This window comes from Myxocyprinus asiaticus, chromosome 40, assembly GCF_019703515.2.
Source record: "Myxocyprinus asiaticus isolate MX2 ecotype Aquarium Trade chromosome 40, UBuf_Myxa_2, whole genome shotgun sequence".
In the NCBI taxonomy this organism is placed as follows: Eukaryota; Metazoa; Chordata; class Actinopteri; order Cypriniformes; family Catostomidae; genus Myxocyprinus; species Myxocyprinus asiaticus.
Window position 1 is genome coordinate 37,485,750 of NC_059383.1, and position 20,790 is coordinate 37,506,539.

The following is a 20,790-nucleotide window of genomic DNA, read 5'->3' on the forward strand; positions in this document are numbered from 1 at the left end:
AGGATGAAAATGAGAAAATGCAGAGAGATAAAGACAATATTTGATTGAAGGACACAAAGAGATTTGTGAAAGAAAGAAACAGTGGTTGAAAGAATCACACAGTGTACGACACAAGCTAAACAGACATGTTGACGTTAGTCAGAGTAGACGCCATATTTAATATGATACAGACTAAATCATGGCAGTGAGGGATGTTAGTATAGTTTGTTAAATTTGCTGTCCAATTCCCACTACTTAGTAGGTCCTCGTGGTGGCGCGGTTACTCACCTCAAACCAGGTGGCAGAGGACAAGTCTCAGTTGCCTCCGCTTCCGAGACAGTCAATCCGCGCATCTTATCATGTGGCTCATTGTGCATGACACCGCGGAGACTCCGCATGTGGAGGCTCATGCTACTCATGCTCTGCAATCCACGCACAACTTACCATGCACCCCATTGAGAACGAGAACCACTAATCACGACCACGAGGAGGTTACCCCATGTGACTCTACCCTCCCTAGCAACCGGGCCAATTTGGTTGCTTAGGAAACCTGGCTGGAGTCATTCAGCATGCCCTGGATTCGAACTCGCGACTCCAGTGGTTGTAGTCAGCATCAATACTCGCTGAGCTACTCAGGCCCTGCAAATTTGCTGCACTATTAAGTGACACCAAGGTGTTGTCAATTGTTCAGCCGATGAAACACGATGGCTTATTGTGAGAAAGTGCCGTTCCCATACTCTTTACTACTGTATACAAGCGGCTCAGTCAGTAAGCAGCTTTCTCTACAGCAACGCAATTTTCACATGGCATCCAAGGAAGAGTTTACTATTTTATTCTCCGTTGCTTTTCAGATATTTCAGAGCTGTTGCCGTGTTGAACAAAAATGAAACTGCAACACAATAGTGGGGTTTCCCTCTTACCTAAAACTCTGGGATTCCCCCAATGTATGAGTGCATATACGCAAAAGTGATAGACAGTCGATATTTTACATTGGTGTGTATAAATGGGTATAGTTTATAGTGTACGTGGTTTTCCCACCGTACTCCCAGAAATTTTAAATTAATTCCGCTGTGCCTTGTTGGACTCCATCCTTTGACGTTTGCTATCTGGTCCATTCATGCACATGCACACTCCTCAAAAACCTGTAAGAATGGCGCTTGTGTTTACATGGCCACATAAGCCGCATTCTCTACCCAGGTGTGTTAAATCGCTTTCTCTTCATCCCTTAAGAGGCTTAAGGAAATCAGCGTTCTCGTTTAAATGACGTTTTAGAACGCCACTTTCTGCAAAAACCCTGGAATAAACCGTTTTCATAAGTGCATGTAAACGTTGTTACAGAAAATATGTCTTTCTATTTTTTAAATTAGGATCGACCGAAGACCTTAAAGTGGACATGACATTTGCAACCCATTTTACTTCCATAATGTGACTTATTTCCCATTGAAACAGTACGTACAACAACGTACGACAGGACTTGAATTTATCCATTAGGAATTGCCTGATTTGACATGAACGTGTATTAAGAAAGTAAATGGGTTCAATTCTGATTTCATGTCGACTTCAAAGTGGTCCACCATACTGAACAAACTGTACTTCCATCCCTTACAGCCTTGTTTTTGTAAATATACTCTCTTCTTCGAGTAAGGCCACATCCACACTAATCTGTTTCCGTTTTAAAACTCTGTTTTTGGTTTTAACGTCATCGTTCCCCAAAGTACACAGCATTGGAGAGCCTTTTCAAAAAGCTCCATTATTGGTGGAGGAAAAAAATGTTGTAGTGCGGATGAGAGGTGTAACGTAGCGAAATTAACATGTTTTTTCCCCCTTTTTCTCCCCAATTTGGAATGTCCAATTCCCAATTTGCTCCAAGACCTTGTGGTGGCGTAGTGACTTGCCTCAGTCCGGGTGGCAGAGGATGAATCTCAGTTGCCTCCACGTCTGAGACCGTCAATCCACGCATCTTATCACGTGGCTTGTTGAGTGCATTACTGTGGAGACATAGCGCTTGTGGAGGCTTCATGCTATTCTCCGCAGCATCCACGCACAACTTACAACGTGCCCCACCGAGAGCGAACTACATTATAGCGACCATGAGGAGGTTACCCCATGTGACTCTACCCTCCCTAGCAACCGGGCCAATTTGGTTGCTTAGGAGACCTGGCTGGAGTTACTCAGCACGCCCTGGATTCGATCTCACGACTCCAGGGGTGGTAGTCAGCATCTTTACTCGCTGAGCTACCCAGGCCCAATTAACATGCTTTTGAGCGAAAACATTTTAGTGTGAACACGACCTAATGTGTCGGTTGCACTTCAATTTGTACTTTCAGTTTACTTACAGTGTACTTTCCAAGAAAGTACTGAGTAATATTAGGTAACTACATGAACCTAATATGGGTTAAGGTTGGGGTTAGTGCCTAGTAGTTATTGTAATTATAATTACGTATAATTGTACGTAAATGTAGAACTGTACTGTAAAATAAAGTGCTACCAATGTGTCTAATGTGACATCATACACCCTCCACAAACATTTATTCTCACTTGATGTAAAAATAACTCATTCTGAATCACAGACTTTCCCCTGTTGATAAAATGTGTATAATGCTGTTTCACTACTGCATATTTTATTCAGAGACAAAAACTAATCGGAAAAACAGACTTCTGCTTTGGAAACCAAACACCACAGATAGAGGATGTGGTCACATGAATGTGTGTATTTGATATGTTCTCATTCATATACTGTATTTTGGGATATTTGCTCGTGAATAAAAAAGCAGAACAACGGATTTAGGAATTAGTATGACTCATCAGTCGATCACTAAAGATACTAAACTACCAGCATCAAATGACACACTACATGGTGCCTGGTGTACTACCAATATCAATACTACTACTACTACTACACTTCCCAAGTATACACTGCAGAACTCAGTCTAACTTCTCACAAGAATGCACATTAATGTGGAACGCTGTGTTTTTGAAACCTACACACAAGCATATTTACCAGAGTCTGTGGGCTATGAGGAAAACAGTGAAGTACATGTAATAAATTGGGATATACGGACATTACAGTAAGACAAACAGTGAGCTAGCTAGACAGATAGTAAGATGGACTGTCACATAAATCAGATAATCAGATAGATAGACAGAGAGAGAAAGAGGAAAAGCGAGACAGAGAGAGCAATTTAAAGCAGATTGGCCTATTGCGGGTTTGTTTACATTTGAATTTGACAATTGGAGTTTGAATTAAAAAAGCATTCCATTAGCCCATTTGAACATTCCATCAGTATAAATCAAAGGGACTGAAATAGAAGTTATTAACACTTTTTATTGATTCTTGTACAGTATAAAAAAACAAACAAACAGAATAAACAATATATATATATATACACACACACACACACACACACACACACACACACATACACACATACAGCATCACCTTTAACCCCCATTATTTCCCCCTCCCTCTCCCCAACCCCATACTGTCCCTCAATAAACATCCCTGTGGTCAAAGCCTAAATTTCACAATGCACACATAGAAAAAATTAATAAATAATAGTTGAGAAAATCAAAAATATAAAAATCCACAAACAAAGAGAAAAGAATTCCACAAAGAACAGAATCCACAATTAGTACCACAATTCTGTCTCTCTCCACATCGTGCTCATTAAGAGCCTTCCAGAAAGTCCAAATACCTGTCCCATTTCTTACCATATGTGTCCAATCTCCCAAGCTGCTTATATTACATCTTTTCAAATGCCGCCACCCTGCCCAATTCGGTGAACCATACTTTAAATGAGGGAGCGCCAATTGACTTACATCCTCTAAGAATGATCTGTCTGCCAATCGTTACACTAGTTTGGACCCAGCTTTTTGTATGTTTGTCACCTACTTAAATAACCGCCCCAACACCCAATATACACAGTCTGGGGCAGAATCAAATGTCAGTATCTAAAACCTCACAGATAAAATTCTGGACTCTTACCCAGAATTCTTGAATCTTAGCACAGAACAACAGAGCATGGGCCATGTCTCCATTCTCCAACTGACATCGCTAGCAGATCGGTGTGTCTTTTAAACCAAGCCTAAAAAAATCTAGCGGGAGTCCAGTAGAAATTATGAAAAACTTAAACTGAATAAGGCCTACCCTTGCGTCCCTAGACATAGTTTTAAATTGTTTTTTTTTTAAATCCCACTCCCCATCCTCCAATACCATTTTCAAATCTCTTTCCCATAACCTCTAAAGAGCTGTTAAGGCCCCATCACCAAGACTGAATCAACAAGGAATAATACACTGACGCTTCATGACCCTTTCCAAAGGCCATGAGCACCATACAGAGGGTGTCTGCAGCTTTAGAGGGCTGTGTCCTACCACCAAATATAGTACAAAGTAGATAGCACAACTGTAAAAACCTGAAAAATTGAGACCTAGAAATCCCAAATTGCTTTGTTATATTTTCAAATGATCTCAAAGCTCCATTTTCATAAAGGTCACCAAGTGTAGCAACACCCCTCTCCATCCATTCTTTCCAGCAAAAGGGGGACTTGCTATACATAATTTGGGTTTTAGCCATATGCTTGAGGAAACATTTTGGTAAGTATCAAAATTGAACATACGGGAAACCTTTATCCATACTGAATGTAAGTGTGAAATAATGGGATGCATTTTTACTTCTCTAGGCAATTTAATAGAAAGACTTTGCAATGGTGAGATTGGGGCGAGGACCGCTTTTTCAATGTTGTATCAGGGAGGGGCTCTCTCAGGTGGAAGAGACCAATGTGCCAGGTGTCTGAGACTAAAAGTATAGTAATAAATTTTTTTTTGCAGAGGCCTAAACCTCCTTTGTCAACTGGTCTATGTAACTTACTGAAATTCAACCAAGGTCATTTACTATTATAAAAAAAATAAATAAAAAAAGAAAAGAAAAAAAGATTTAGATATTCTAATCAAATTGTTTAAAATAAGAAAGAGGAACTTCTAGAGGAAGAGACTGTAGTAGATAATTGAATTTGGGGATACAATTCAATTTTTTAACATTGACCTTCCCTACCATAGACAAATGAGGTGAAGCCAACCTATCCACATCACAAGAGAACCTTTTCATTAATGGGTCAAAATTAACTAACTATTTCTCTCAAATTTGCTGGAAATAAAATGCCTAAATACCTAATGCCTTGCTTTGGCCATTGAAAGACACCAGGTTGGAAAGCCGTGGTAGGGCAATATGCCGTCAGAGCAACAGCTTCCGATTTAGACCAATTCACCCTATATCCTGAAAATTTGGAGAATGAATTAATAATTCTATGGAGGTTAGGCATAGATCTACTATGGTCAGAGACAAATAATAATCTATCATCTAAGTAAAAGTTTATGCACCACGCCTCCTGCTACAATGCCAGGAAAATCATCCTCTTTTCTTATTGTGGCTGCTAATGGTCACAGGGCAAGACAGAACAATAAAGGGGAAAGAGGACAGCCTTGACCGTTCCCATACCAAGAGAAAAAAAAACTTAAATTAATCCATTAGTTTGCACTGCCACAAACAGTTGTTTATAAAGTAACTTAATCCACCCAATAAAAGCATTCCCAAAACCCATATATTTCCAAAATCTTAAAAAGATAGTCCCATTCCACCCTATCAAGCATTCTTGGCATCAACCTAGATGGCAGCAATCGGGGTCTGATCATTCACTTCTGACCACATAATATTTATAAAATGAAGAAGAACTATGACCACGAATAAACCCCACTTGATCTATATGTATAACAGATGTAATTACTCTGCTTAATCGATTAGCCAGAATTTTAGACAATATTTTTAAATCTAACTGGATCAGGGAAATTGGACGATAACTTTTACATTCATTTGGGTCTTTATCTTTTTTAAGAATTATACTGATCTGGGCTTACGTCATGGTTGGCGGTAGTTCACCTTTCTTTAATGACTCTGTGTAAACTTCTAACATAAGTGGAGCCAGTTCTGTGACATAAGATCTAAAAAATTCTGCAGCAAAACCATCTGGCCCTGGTGCCTTACCTGTTGGCAAGGCTTTAATTACCTCAGCAAGCTCCTCCAAAGTAATATCTGAGTCAAGAAAGTATTTTTGATCATTTATCAATTTAGGTCATTCTAATGGCTCTACGAAGTTGCTAACATTCTTATCGGTAGATGTGGAACATAAAGATAGAAATAGAATTCTTTAAAGGCTTTATTAATATCTGTGGCAGAATTAAATATTGTATATTGCCTCCAGAAGACTTTTCTGACGGAACGGTGGAAAAAAACTCTCTCTGTTTTATGTATCTGGCAAGAGTTTCCCTGCCTTGTCTCCCGACTCAAAATATGTCTGTCTTGCCCTGAATAACCAAAACTCTACCTTCTGTGACAAAACAGTATTGTACCTATACTTTAGCTGAGTCACTTTGATCTTTTTAATGAATGAGGCATATTGTATGATCCACCCCCTAAGAACTGCCTTAAGCGCCTCCCATGCCACTCCCACAGAGGACACTGAGGACCAGTTGGCTTCTACATAAACATTGACTTCTTTCTTTAACATTTGTTGAAATGCTGGGTCCTGCAGAAGGGTGGAATAGGAGTTTGTAGAATAATAGTATTTTAGAATGTGATAATGATCTGTCATTCACTTCTGTTCAAAACAATTACAGATATCTAATTCAATTCTGACTAGTTAAAATTCCAATTTCACATATCAGCTATGCACTTCTTACTAGTAAAAATGATAATTAATTACATTGTTATAAATACAAATATACATTCCAGACATCAACAATTTAATTACAACTAGTATAAATGCTCATTTTTTATATCTGTGAACACTGACTACAAACAAAATGTTTTTCATTGCAGTTCGTTTTTAGCAGAAACAGTATTTCTTTTTTTCATTCCGCTGCCTACATTCCAATTTGTAACCGGTTAAAATGACATAAAAGAACAGTTAATGACGTTCTTTGTTTAATACTAATATATATTATCAGAAGTTTACATACACTTTAGCCAAATACATTTAAACTCAGTTTTTCACAATTCCTGACATTTAATCGTAGAAAACATTCCCTGTCTTAGGTCAGCTAGGATCACTACTTTATTTTAAGAATGTGAAATGTCAGAATAATAGTAGAGAGAATGATTTATTTCAACTTTTATTCCTTTCATCACATTCCCAGAGGGTCAGAAGATAACATACACTTTGTTAGTATTTGATATCATTGCCTTTAAATTGTTTAACTTGGATCAAATATTTTGGGTATCCTTCCACAAGTTTCTCAAAATATGTTGCTGGAATTTTGGCCCATTCCTCTAGACAGAACTGGTGTAACTGAGTCAGGTTTGTAGGCCTCCTTGCTCGCACACACTTTTTCAGTTCTGCCAACAAATTTTCTATCAGATTGAGCTCAGAGCTTTGTGATGGCCACTCCAATACCTTGACTTTTTGTCCTTAATCCATTTTGCTACAACTCTGGAGGTATGCTTAGGGTCACTGTCCATTTAGAAGACCCATTAATGACCACGCTTTAACTTCCTGGCTGATGTCTTGAGATGTTGCTTCAATATATCCACATAATTTTCCTTCCTCATGATGCCATCTATTTTGTGAACTGCACCAGTCCCTCCTGCAGCAAAGCACCCCCACAACATGATGCTGCCATCCCCATGCTTCAGGGTTGGGATGCTGTACTTCGGATTGCAAACCTCACATTTTTTCCTCCAAACATAACGATGGTCATTATGGCCAAACAGTTAAATTTTTGTTTCATCAGACCAGAGGACATTTCTCCAAAAAGTAAGATCTTTGTCCCCATGTGCATTTGCAAACTGTAGTCTGGCTTTTTTATGGCAGTTTTGGAGCAGTGGCTTCTTCCTGGTTGAGCAGCCTTTCAGGTTATGTCGATATAGGACTCGTTTTACTGTGGATATAGATACTTGTCTACCTGTTTCCTCCAGCATCTTCACAAGGTCCTTTGCTGTTGTTCTGGGATTAATTTGCACTTTTCGCACCAAACTACGTTCATCTCTAGGAGACAGAATGCGTCTCCTTCCTGAGCGGTATGATGGCTGCGTGGTCGCATGGTGTTTATACTTGCGTACTATTGTTTGTACAGATGAACCTGGTATCTTCAGGCGTTTGCAAATTGCTCCCAAGGATGAACCAGACTTGTGGAGGTCCACAATTGTTTTTTGTTTTTGTTTTTTTTTGCTGATTTCTTTTGATTTTCCCATGATGTCAAGCAAAGAAGCACTGAGTTTGAAGGTAGGCCTTAAAATACATCCACAGGTACACCTCCAATTCAGTACACCTCCTATCAAAATCTAACTGGCTAATTGCCTAAAGGTTTTACATCATTTTCTGGAATTTTCCAAGCTGCTTAAAAGCACAGTTAACTTGTATATAAACGTATATATAAACTTCTGACCCACTGGAATTGTGATATAGTCAATTAAAAGTGAAATAATCGGTCTGTAAACAATTGTTGAAAAATTACTTGTGTCATGCACAAAGCAGATGTCCTAAACGACTTGCCAAAACAATAGTTTGCTAATATGAAATCTGTGTAGTGGTTAAAAAATGAATTTTAATGATTTTAATGACTTCAATCTAAGTGTATGTAAACTGTTTATTGCGATATGTAAATATTCATCTGTGCAGCGTGGGCTTATCTATCAGTGGGCAGGGCTTCATGTGAGACTGAGAGAATTGAAGAAACATGGACAGGGTTTTTCCGGCATTGACATTTTTTTTCGGCCGCCAAGCAAACTGAATGACTTTCATTGCGCGTTTAGCGCTTTAAAAGCACAAAATATTATTTTCACCTGACACGTGACTGTGGCACAGGCTGTCTCTGGAGCTCCGAAGTGCGCACAAGTCCAGCAGGCTTTCCGTTATTTGTGCACCAGAGACAGGAGAACTCAGAGCGGGATCACCCACACTGCTTAATCATATTTTGAACCAGGAAATCCCCAAATGGAGAATGATATCTCCACAGAACGGTCAAGAAAATGGAGAAGAGTTGTAATTAAAACAAGGTGTGACAAATCTGTGGTTTGCTTGCTCATAATCACTCGTAATACAAGCAATCTGTTTCACCACCTCAAAATGAGCATGCAAAAGAATATTATGAAAGCCAAAAGATGAACTCCTCATTAATTCTGTCATTTATTTATTTATTTATTTATTTAGCAAGAAGTGATATTTATTTCATATTTATTTTCTTCGTGTTATTTTCTCTACCGATATTTTTGTTTTACTTATGTTTTATTTTCTTTGTTGCATTGCTTTGAGAAGATCTTAAGATTCTAGAGCAAAGTTTATAATAATAATATTGCTCAACAACATTTTAAACTGAAATGTGGCATACTGTTATATTAAGCAGTTTGGTAAGGTTGATTTGTATTTATTTACTTTGACATTGTTTGTCTTGTTCCAAATAAAGAGGAAGTAATAGGCATTACAATATGCTTATTTAATATATAAACCAATTTTTATTGATTATCAGAAAACCTTTACTATATCACGATATATGTTATTATCGTGATATCAAATTCTTCATATCGTGATTTTGGTCATATCGCCCACCCCTAATTCCAAGTAATGTTTCTCGATTTTCTTTGTGTATTTCTGCGTACAAGTGATACACTCAGCACTATACATTTCTCCTTTACAATGGCTCGTTAGGGGTGCACGCCCTAACATAAACTGACATACATATTAACATAATTCATGTTTTAAATGTATTCTACACAAATAATATAATTTTTGAAATATGTGTAACCCAAGTAATGTGCTTGTAAGTAATTTACAGATTACTGTACAAGTCAGTGCTGTAATCCGATTACAAGAATTTCAAATGTAATGCATTACACTACTTTTTGACTTTAAAAGTAATTAAAATTACAGTACCTAATTATTTTGCAATCAGATTACACCCAGCACTGGTAGTATGCTTTTCCAAATATAGTCTAGGGTTTTCTTTTTAGAGTTTATTAAATCCACCCACTATACTACAGGTTTCCAAGCCACGCCCCTTACCTGTGCTCTGCTAGTTTCAGCCCTGGTAGAGGAGGTTTGGGTGGAGCTATCTCCTCCTCTGACATGTCAGTCAAACTGTCGGTGGGCGTGACTATGGGCGTTGTTTTACTCAGGATCGCCTTTTCTCGTTCAGTTAAAGGATTTTCACACACACTTGAGACACACAAAGAGAAAATATTGTTAACAGTTAGTACATAAAATTGATATCGAAACCATCTAGAGAGTTCTGAGACTGTACCTCTCTGTTTTGACCACAGGAGGTGCTGGTTTGCTGGGGGATGTCGGGGACGGTTGTTCCTGTTTCTCTATAGTGAGTTTCACCAACTCCTGTTACACACACACAGACACACACCGGTTATAAATATTCCTCTGTTGTTTTAACCTTGTCACAAATGTGCTTCTCAACCTCTCACCTTCACGCCATCCAGCACGCCTTTGATCACTGTGGTGACGGTTGCCACAGTGTCCTTGTCATCAAAGTCGACACCCTCCAGCATCACCTGGTCGGACCAGCGAATGAGATTCGCCAAACTCTGATATACACGGTTATGACAGGAGGACATCGCCGAACTGCGGTCAGACATAGAGAGAGGGCTGACATGTGATGTTTAGCCACGTTAGATTATTCAGTACACGTGTGTGTAAGATACATTCCAATTCTATGACAAACCCTTTTGACATTTATAGATGTAGGACATCAATTATAGAAATCTAAAATTTTTACTAGTTAAAATGCTAATTCTTGATATCAGCAAAGACATGAGCACTAGTAAAAATGTTCGTTCTTGATCTAAAAAAATGAGATTATTACTTGCTGAAATACCCACTCTTGACATAAAAAAACAACTAGCAAAACATAATTACTGAAATCTATAACTGCATTTTCACTAGTAGAATTTGACAACGATCTTGACAATGGTCAGATATCTAATTCATTTCTTACTAGCTGAAATTCCAGTTTCCCATATCACCTATGTACTTCATTCTTACTAGCAAAAATTATAATTTTTGATATCTATAATTACATTGTCAACAGTACAAATATCCATTGCTGACATCTTTGAATTACAGCTAGTAAAAATGATAATTTTTGATATCTGTAAATGTATTTTAACATGTCTGATCTGGTATTTCAGATATCTGGAAATGAAACTCAGATATCAGTAAACTGAAGAGTAATTAAAGATATCTAAAAAGGCTTTCTTACTAGTTAAAATAGCATTACAGATATCTGAAATGAACAATGCCGCAATTGAAAACCAAATTACTGGTTAAAAAAAAAAAAAAAAAAAAAAAGCATTTCTACTAGTTTTTTTTTTATTGTTGATATCACAGTAACATTGATATATGTGAAATTGGAATTTCAACTGGTAAAACATTTATTAGATATCTGTAATTGTATTTTGAACAGGAGAAAAAGACTGGTCATTTTTAAATTCTACTAGTAAAAATGCAGTTACAGATATCAATGATTCAAGAATGGGTGATGTGATGACGGCATTTTTAATATCAAAAATTAACGTTTTATCAGTGCAAACCTAATTACTGATATAAAACATTTGAATTTTTACTAGTAGTAATTCCATTGCTGAGATAAAGTATTAGCATTTTATATATATATATAGTAATTATATTTAAAAAAAAATTATGAAATTGCTTATTTAGTTCAGGACAAATGGAGTAACCCTAAGAAAACTCCATATTCGTGACTCAAAAATGCATGATATAAAAAAAAAAAAAAAAACATTTGTTAAAATAAGTAATAAACTTTTTTAAATTACTGATGAAGTTGTGAACACTCAGCAAGAAAAGTATTTTAGTACCTTTGATTTGATGGTTACACTTTTCAAAAATGTACGAAACCAACATAGACACAAATATAACATTTCTATAAACTTGATACGTGTTCTAAACAATTGTGGGCTGCCACCTGCAATTTTTAACACTCAAATTAAAAAGCTCACCATTCACACATACTGTGGAATAATTGCAAAAATTGGTCTAATTTAAAAAAAAAAAAAAAAAAGACTCCAATTATTCATAAATAATATTGTATGTGTTTATAATCTTATGATACATTTATTTTTTATTTTTTTGGTCCTAAATTTGTAAACATGTAATTCTGGTTCTGTTCACTCAACCTCACTTTGAAAAGTCTCACTTTATTCCACTATATAGCAGGAAGCACTAAAAAACTTTTTTTTCCTCTGTCACATTCCATCACAATATACAGATCTGAAATATAGGTGGTGCTCTAATGCATTTTAGCCCTCAAAGATGTGCTCGTCCATAGACATTCAGTCTAATTTTCAGTTCAAGCGCCACCCTTGTTGTTTTAATGAATATCTTAGCCATTGAGTGGGCTAGAAGCTCAATCCAGCTGTCATTAGACAGCTGAGATCCTCCACATTGCAAAGATATAAAATATTTTATCATCAATAGTCGAAAACATATTTCTGATGATTTGTTTTGCATGCTTTTCCTTCTGGATGGCATATTTTGTTCTGGACATCTAAGATATAACAATGGATTTTTCAGCCAAGCAAGCTGTGCCGGAATGATCCGCCCCTCTGGCTCGTCATCATCGCCCCGCCTCTTAGGGCCACCCTTCAGCCAGGCTCACGACAGGAGTTGGGCAGGAGAGCGAGAAGAGGTGCATAATTAATAAGCCTTGTTTGGTCAGTGGTGAATGAAGCACACCTGATGGGGATAATGCTTCATCACCGCTGTCTTCAAAACGCAGTGCGCACCTCTTCTCGGGGAGCCGGCTTCAAATCTCCATGTGTGCACACACTGGCATCCTCGCATGGCCAGGACCAGAGCTGGGAGAGATCGGACGAGTGGACACGCTGCCGGACCAGTTCTTTGGACCCCCGGACGCTGTAATGAGTTGCCGGGGGTGAACTGCTCACGTTGCCGCCGATGGGCTAGACGCCAGGCCGCCTTCCCCTCAAGCTTGCCGCGGGCCTGGGAAGACAGGCCGCCAGTGACGCCACCGCCCCATGCGCCGTGGACTTTGGAGGGGAGTGTGAGCGGCCGACTGACCCAGCCCGTGCCTGGGCTATCCTATGAACACTATCCCGCCCTTTCACGGAGCCCCATTCACCGTGAGGATGACAGATTCCCCCTTTATTATGAACACTATTCCCCCTTGGACACTTTATTACCCCTTTTGGAAATGTTATGTTTATTATTGTTTCCAATAAATGCCTCACCCACTGTGTCTGTCTCTTGCTCACCCTGCCTCAAAGCTCACAGACAAGTAAACAATGGCTAATTTTTTAGAAAACTAAAAGGTTTGGATGGCAGCGTTCACACTTGTTCAAATGAACCGCACTAACAGAGCAATCGCACCAGAGTTCATTTTAATCGAATCAAACCTGCCAAGTGTGAACACACCCTTAGGTATTTTTCTAATTATCCATGACTGGAAAACTGCATTGCACAATTCCAGGATATCCAGGACGTGTGGGAACCCTGATTTTAAGATACTTTTAATTACTCTTCAATATATTCATATCTGAAAGGTAAAATCAGATCATAATTTTGGGCTATTTGGAACTTACAGCAGCAGTTATTGGAGCATAAACGAGACATCTGTATTTGATGACTTACAGAAATCATATTTCACTTTATGATTCTTTTGAAAATATTTCTAACTGTAGTACTAGGGCAACAACAATAACTATACAGTTACATTCCTAAGAATGAGAGCTTTCATTTGTTATATGACTTCTCCATTTTGGTGCTATGTGAAGGACTTTTATTTTTATATAAATATTTCTACCGCATTACCTCTAGGGGGCGCTAACTTTCAACATGAATGTTTGAGGCCTTATTTTGTTATTTTATGTAACAAATGCAGACATGATGGATATCTCTGAAGAGGTCAGATTCTAAGCTTTCAAGTGATACCTCATATGCCAGACTTGTGCATACGGACACTTTAACGTTTTAGTGTAAACTTTTTTCGCGGTATAGCGCCCCCCCTTTGGAGTTAATGAGGTTAAACTAAATTTTTAAAAGATTTTTTTACGTTTATCATCTCAGACAGATTTATTTGTCAACGACTCCACTGGGAATCGAAACCATGACTTTGGTGTTGTTAGAATCCACGAACACTCCTCAACACTCACCTGTGCTGTATCCGAGCCTCCACCTGCATCAGAGGCAGTATGGCCTCCAGAACTTTACTGGCTGATCCGGGAAGCATCTGGAGGACTTTGGAATCGATGCTCATCTTGTCCACAATCGTCTTGAAGTAACGCAGAGCACTCACCACTTCCTTCTCCTGCTCCTCCAATCGGCTCACCTTCTGCTCAAAGACATGAATATTAATTAGAGAGAGTAGAGTTAATGTTTACAAATATAGAGCATCTGTTACTGTACAGTTAAATGTGCATTTGTAGAGAAGTCTAAAGTACCTTGTTGACGGGTTTCTCTGGTGTTTTCACCGCAGGCTCCGGCTGCAGTTGTTTGCTTTTCTTAGATGGAGTTCGTTTTATCTTTGGCGAATGAAATTTCATCAATTTCATCGTGAAAGAGGAGAGGTGAGACTTCTGAGATTCTGGAAAACAACACAAAAAGAGGGATGAGTTCAGAAGAAAAGTCATCGAGACAGGAGTAAAAGTAGGAAAAGGATAAAAACATTACTACAGTATAATCGCAAAGTTTACAAAAAAAAACCCTCTAACCAAAAAACCCATGACAATTTAGTCAAGACTTTGGGTCCACATACACCCAGCAGTGTTTTGGTTATCAGGGAGATGCCAGATATGCTCACAGGGATGATCTGTCATTGAAAGAGGAAAGGAGCATTATTTACAGCCCTGATTGGTGTCATTTTATATAATCAACACAATTCAACTATACAAATAAACAAGCCCTTGCTGGTGATAAATATCTCCAAACAGATGCACTCCCAGAGGCAATTACACACAAACTACAAGCTCCGTCAGAGGGGTTTTATCATAATTGGAATTTTATGGGTCATAATTACAAGGAGACAGAGGGAGTGAGATAGCGAGAGACTGTACTGTCATATTTACATGTCTAGAAAAACTAAGCTGCATACGGACAGTCCACGAGTACTTTGCGTCAAACGCACTGTGAGCGAGTCACACAGAAAACTGAAGTAAACTTTGTCCTTTTTTAAAAAACATTTTTTTTTATTTGGAATACCCAATTCCCAATGTGCTTTTAAGTCCTCGTGGTCATGTAGTGATTCGCCTCAGTCCGGGTGGCGGAGGACAAATCCCAGCTGCCTCCGCGTCTGAGACCATCAACTCGCGCATCTTGTGAGCGCATCACCACGGAGACATAGCGCGTGTGGAGGCTTCACGCCATCCACCGCGGCATCCACGCTCAACTCACCACGCGCCCCACCGAGAACGAACCACATTATAGCGACCACGAGGAGGTTACCCCATGTGACTCTACCCTCCCTAGCAACCGGGCCAATTTGGTTGCTTAGGAGACCTGGCTGGAGTCACTCAGCACGCCCTGGGATTCAAACTAGCGAACTCCAGGGGAACTTTGTCCTTTAAAGGTAAGGTAACAATTGCAGAGTGCAGAAAACAAAATTACATTAGGTGCAAGAAATATTGACTAACATTACGACAGAAACACTCTATGCTAACACGATCATACGGGAAGTCGGCATGTTGTTTCCGATAATTCCAGTACCCTAGGATCGGCCACATTATGCCGACTCACTAACAAGTGCCATCTCCTATTAGATCGCTACGTGGCCCAGTGTGCTTATTAATTACCATAAAGCAGAGATTTAATTAAATAAATACATAGTCTGTATGGGCTGTGAACTTCAGAGTGCTCTGCTCTCTGTCATGTCACACACACACAAGAGTGCGCGTGATGATCATAAGGTGTTTTCAGTGTGAGCGGCCGGCTTCACACATTCAATTTGAAGCGCACATCACTTCTGATTATATTTTTATTCAATTAAATCAAAGAATATGGCAGTTTTATTATCACACAAGGACATACCACAATTCTAATTTGATTGTGCATTCAAACATTCATTTTCGTCTTAATATCACATTCCATGACATTTTGCATTTAACAGCTAATACCATTTTTTATACTGTGATTCCGTCCATGTTTTCCACATACTAGATGTGGTAACCGCTGTATAAGTAGACTATGATCATTGCATTATTGAAAATGAATTCATATCCGGAGGTGTGAAGGTCGGATCACCACTTAAATATTTTTGTGGTTAACACAACAGCAATGCTGGAACAAAAATATCGTATTTTGTATTAACAATACCTAAACTATTCTGTCAGAGCAAAGCAGAGATGAAAGCACATGAGAAAGTATGTGACAGGGATTCATTCATGACAGTTTACCATTGACGTTGTTTCACAATGTGCAGCTGCAGGCAGTGACAAAACGATATGAATGTGTATTTGACTCCTATTCTGAGTTCCGATCCGTTTGACTGCGTGAGCAACACAGTCAAACAGTTGTATTGTACTCAAATATTTTCCAACTCAAATAATTATTTTCCAGGACATTTAGGGTGTGTTCACACTTGTAGTTCGGTTCTCTTGTTTCTCTTGGTCCGGACCAAAAAAGAAAATGATACATTTAGTTCTGGTTCGCTTAGCGTTCACACTGGCATTTTTAACACAGAACCTAACGATACAAAAATTGGACAGCTTTTATGATGTTTATTTTGCGACGGAACTTGCCGAACATCCAAAACGCAATGAGCGAAATGCGCTCGTTGGATTTATATATGTATATATGGTGGTATTTTTACCAGCTGAGAACAAAGGAAGAGCTAATAAAATGTGTAAAGGAGTCAAAACAGCGCCAGGAATTCCTCCGTTGCACACACAAACGAAGATATGCTGCAAGGACGGCTGACGGCGGTTCAGACGCCTGTACCGAACTGTAATGGGCAACATAGCTCCTATGATGAGAAGAACCAGGTATGCTTGAGGTCAGTATTAGGCAAATTACTTCCTGTTATTGGTCCGTTTAGACGTCTTTGGTCCATGCTGCGTTCATATATCAATCGAACCTTACCAGAGTTCGTTTGGAAGCAGACCAAGACCCACTATTCAGGGGGTCTCGGTCCGCTTGTTTGGTGCACACCAAGGTTCGGATGGCAGCGTTCACACTTGTTCAAATGAACCGCACTAACAGAGCAATCACACCAGAGTTCATTTTAATCGAATCAAACCTGCCAAGTGTGAACACACCCTTAGGTATTTTTCTAATTATCCATGACTGGAAAACTGCATTGCAAAATTCCAGGATTTCCAGGACGTGTGGGAACCCTGATTTTAAGATACTTTTAATTACTCTTCAATATATTCATATCTGAAATCCATTTCTAGATATCTGAAATAACAAATCTAACATGATGAAATACATTTATAGATATAAAGATACAGTTGAAATTTTAACTGTTGATATCAGGAATAGAAACTTGCACTTATAACAATGCAATGATACTGATTTAAAAAATTATCATTTTTACTAGCAAGATGTATAGCTGATGTGTATTTGGAACTACAACTAGTAAGAAATACAATTCAAGAAGAAAGAAATTCAGATATCTAGATATCTAGTGAAAAGGAAGTTACAGTTTGCATTAATTATGTTTTCCCCCTAGTTGAAATTCAATTTTTTGTTATTAAGAATGGGTATTTCCATGAGTAATTACATCATTTTCACATCAAGAATTAGCATTGTTACTAGTCCAAACCTAATTAACGATATCAAAACATTTGATTTTTACTCTTTGTAATTGCATTCCCAATATCAAGAATTAGCATTTAAAGTAGTGCAAATTGATTTATAGATATCTATAATTCAACTGATATTTAATGCAAAGCACTGGTCAAGCACTCATGCCTGTGTTTGCGTATTTGTGTAAAAAACACAAATTTGACCATATATATCTGACCAATAGATTTCAAGAAAAAACATAATTGCCAGAAAAGTGTAATATATGGCTCCTTTAAAAAGTGTAAGTGTGTGTATAAAAAGTGAGTATTTAGTATGTGAGTGTCAGTAACACAGTTGAACTCTTGACCCCTGAAAAATGCTAGACAGCAGTGTGTGTGACTTTGGGTGATAAAAATGCAGGAAATGACAGGTGAGTGTGTTTATGTGTGTGTTTATGTGAGTTTAGGTCTGTATGTTGACAGCCATTGTTGCACAAAGGGTCTCTGCCTTTCCGTTTCGAGCGTGCACAGAACAATGCCTTTGGGTGAAACGGAAAAGTCGTATTGTAACTAACATGGGTGGAGCCATTCTGCTCTAATACACACACATACCACACTCTTAATTACCCTCACACACACACGTGCATGCATGGTGGGCGCAGTGAAGCGTGGGTAATGTAGTTCTATAAATGTAACCAGCGCTAAAATCCATATTACAGATCCATACTACACACACCAGATATACTGTCACAGTACCACAGAAAACAGTATCTCATAATTTTCCTCACAAGCAGCTTCAATCCTTTGCTGTCATAGGTCATGAAGAACTAACAAAACTTATCGAAACATCAAAAGCCACAACATGTATGTTAGATCCAATACCAACTAAGCCCTTAAAAGAGGTATTCCCTGTAATCTCAGAACCTCTTCTTAATATTATTAACTCCTCACTATCCTTAGGACATGTCCCAAGAAACTTTAAAATGGCAGTTATCAAACCGCTTAAGCCACAGCTTGATCCTGGAGAATTGGCTAATTATAGACCGATTTCAAATCTCCTGTTTATGTCGAAAATACTAGAAAAGGTAGTGTCCTCCCAACTATGTTCATTTCTACAGAGAAATGAAATATATGAAGAATTTCAGTCAGGATTTAAGCCCCACCACAGTACAGAGACTTCACTTATCAGTTACAAATGACTTGCTCTTATCATCTGATCGCAGCTGCATTTCTCTTCTAGTGCTTTTAGATCTTAGTGCTACCTTCGACACGACAGATCACGACATTCTCTTGAATAGGCTTGAGAATTATGTTGGCATTTGCGGACTTGCATTAGCATGGTTTAGGTCCTATTTATCAGACCGCTCCCAAAAGTTACCAAAACAAAAGTTAAGTATGGAGTGCCACAAGGGTCAGTTTTAGGGCCTCTGCTTTTCTCTTTATATATGCTTCCCCTTGGAGAAATTATCAGGAATCGTGGAATATATTTCCACTGTTATTCCGATGATACCCAACTTTACATTTCTTCTAAACCCAACGAAAATTCAAAATTCTCCAAATTAGCAGCGTGTATCAATGAAATCAAAGATTGGATGGCCAGAAATCTCCTTCTACTCAATTCCAACAAAACAGAGGTACTAATTATTGGACCAAAAACCTCTAAAATTAAGCAGCTAAAATATAATTTGATTCTCGATGGATAGACTGTTACATCGTCTCCTACAGCAAAGAACTTAGGTATTAGGTATATTTGATACCGATCTGTCCTTTGAAAATCAAATTTCCATGTTCGTAGAACAGCATTCTTCCACCTCAGAAATATTGCTAAATTACGACACATGCTCTCTGTTGTCCAGCAAGTTCAATAAATAAACTTCAATTGGTTCAAAATGCAGCTGCCAGAAATATTTATCATGCTCTATAACTCTGCATAAACTGAATGGCATCTACGCTAACATACATTTTTTTGTTTCCATGTCTCAACCTTGTGATTCATATCCCGAGGTTACCAGACCCTTCCGGATACAGCTCCATTCCTGCTTGGTGTCGCTGAAAGATGATGACAAACTACAGCCGATGCCAGCCAGACATCACTTCAGTCTTTTGACTTCAGAGGATGAACTGATGCAACTCCAATTGTAAGACATCAGATACTTCATATGCCACTGCCTGAACCTTGGACTTAAGATAGACCTCACCGAAATGACCTGCTAGTTGAACTGCGATGCACCTCATTAATCTCTGCCTGCATCACCTTTGTCTACACTCTTAAAATAGTATACTTAGACTATCAATTAATTGCCAACAAAAGCCTTCATCAGCCAATTAACAAAGGACAATGCATCTATGTGAACTTCTGCAGTTAATCCAGGATGGACTTCAAAGATATTAGTCATTAATCTTATAGTTCTTAGGAAATCTTTGTTTAAACACTGGCCCTTAACACTTACTTAATTTACTTATTTTAAACCATGACCTGCAATGCACACAAATAACTAATATTGGCATTATATTCATGTTGTTTAGCCAAAGAGGAACTGACCCCCACAGTGAGTCTGATTTCTCCATAATGGAGAAAAAGGTTATTTTTCTCTATTAACCAACATCTTATAGAGGTTTTTGTTCCTTACCACAGTCACCTTCGGCTTGCTCACTGGGGTTCTAAATACAATTATTATTTAATTTCTAAACAAAATTTACAATCATATTTAATCAAACTACGTAATGATGACTCTAAGACTTTATAGATATTACAGTTTCATTTTCTGTTAATGTATGATTTCCTGTAAAGCTGCTTTGAAAAGATGTGCGTTGTGAAAAGCGCTATACAAATAAAAATGATTTGACCAGCACTCACCAATCAAATCAATTAAATGTCTACTATACAATACATAGAATGAATGTGGGTCATTCAAAGTTAAAGTCAAAACATTTATGATTCAGCACACCTATCATTGTTTACCTAGCATCCTCTCTACATAACCATTAGAATAAACACACCCACACAGAGTGTTTGGAATGGCATAAAAGCTACTATTTTTGAAAAAATTAATAAATG

General features: G+C 38.2%; 1 protein-coding gene across 1 annotated transcript in view; it reads right to left on the reverse strand.

Annotated features, from left to right (window-relative positions):
* LOC127431146 (rap guanine nucleotide exchange factor 1-like) overlaps nt 1-20,790 on the reverse strand; it is an 84,071-nt gene that overhangs the window by 35,638 nt on the left and 27,643 nt on the right. The window contains exons 2-6 of the mRNA XM_051681425.1: nt 14,454-14,596; nt 14,166-14,344; nt 10,443-10,599; nt 10,268-10,356; nt 10,030-10,182 (exon numbers count right to left, since the gene is read on the reverse strand). Coding sequence (XP_051537385.1) covers nt 10,030-10,182; nt 10,268-10,356; nt 10,443-10,599; nt 14,166-14,344; nt 14,454-14,596 — 721 coding nt within the window. The remainder of the gene's footprint in view (nt 1-10,029; nt 10,183-10,267; nt 10,357-10,442; nt 10,600-14,165; nt 14,345-14,453; nt 14,597-20,790) is intronic.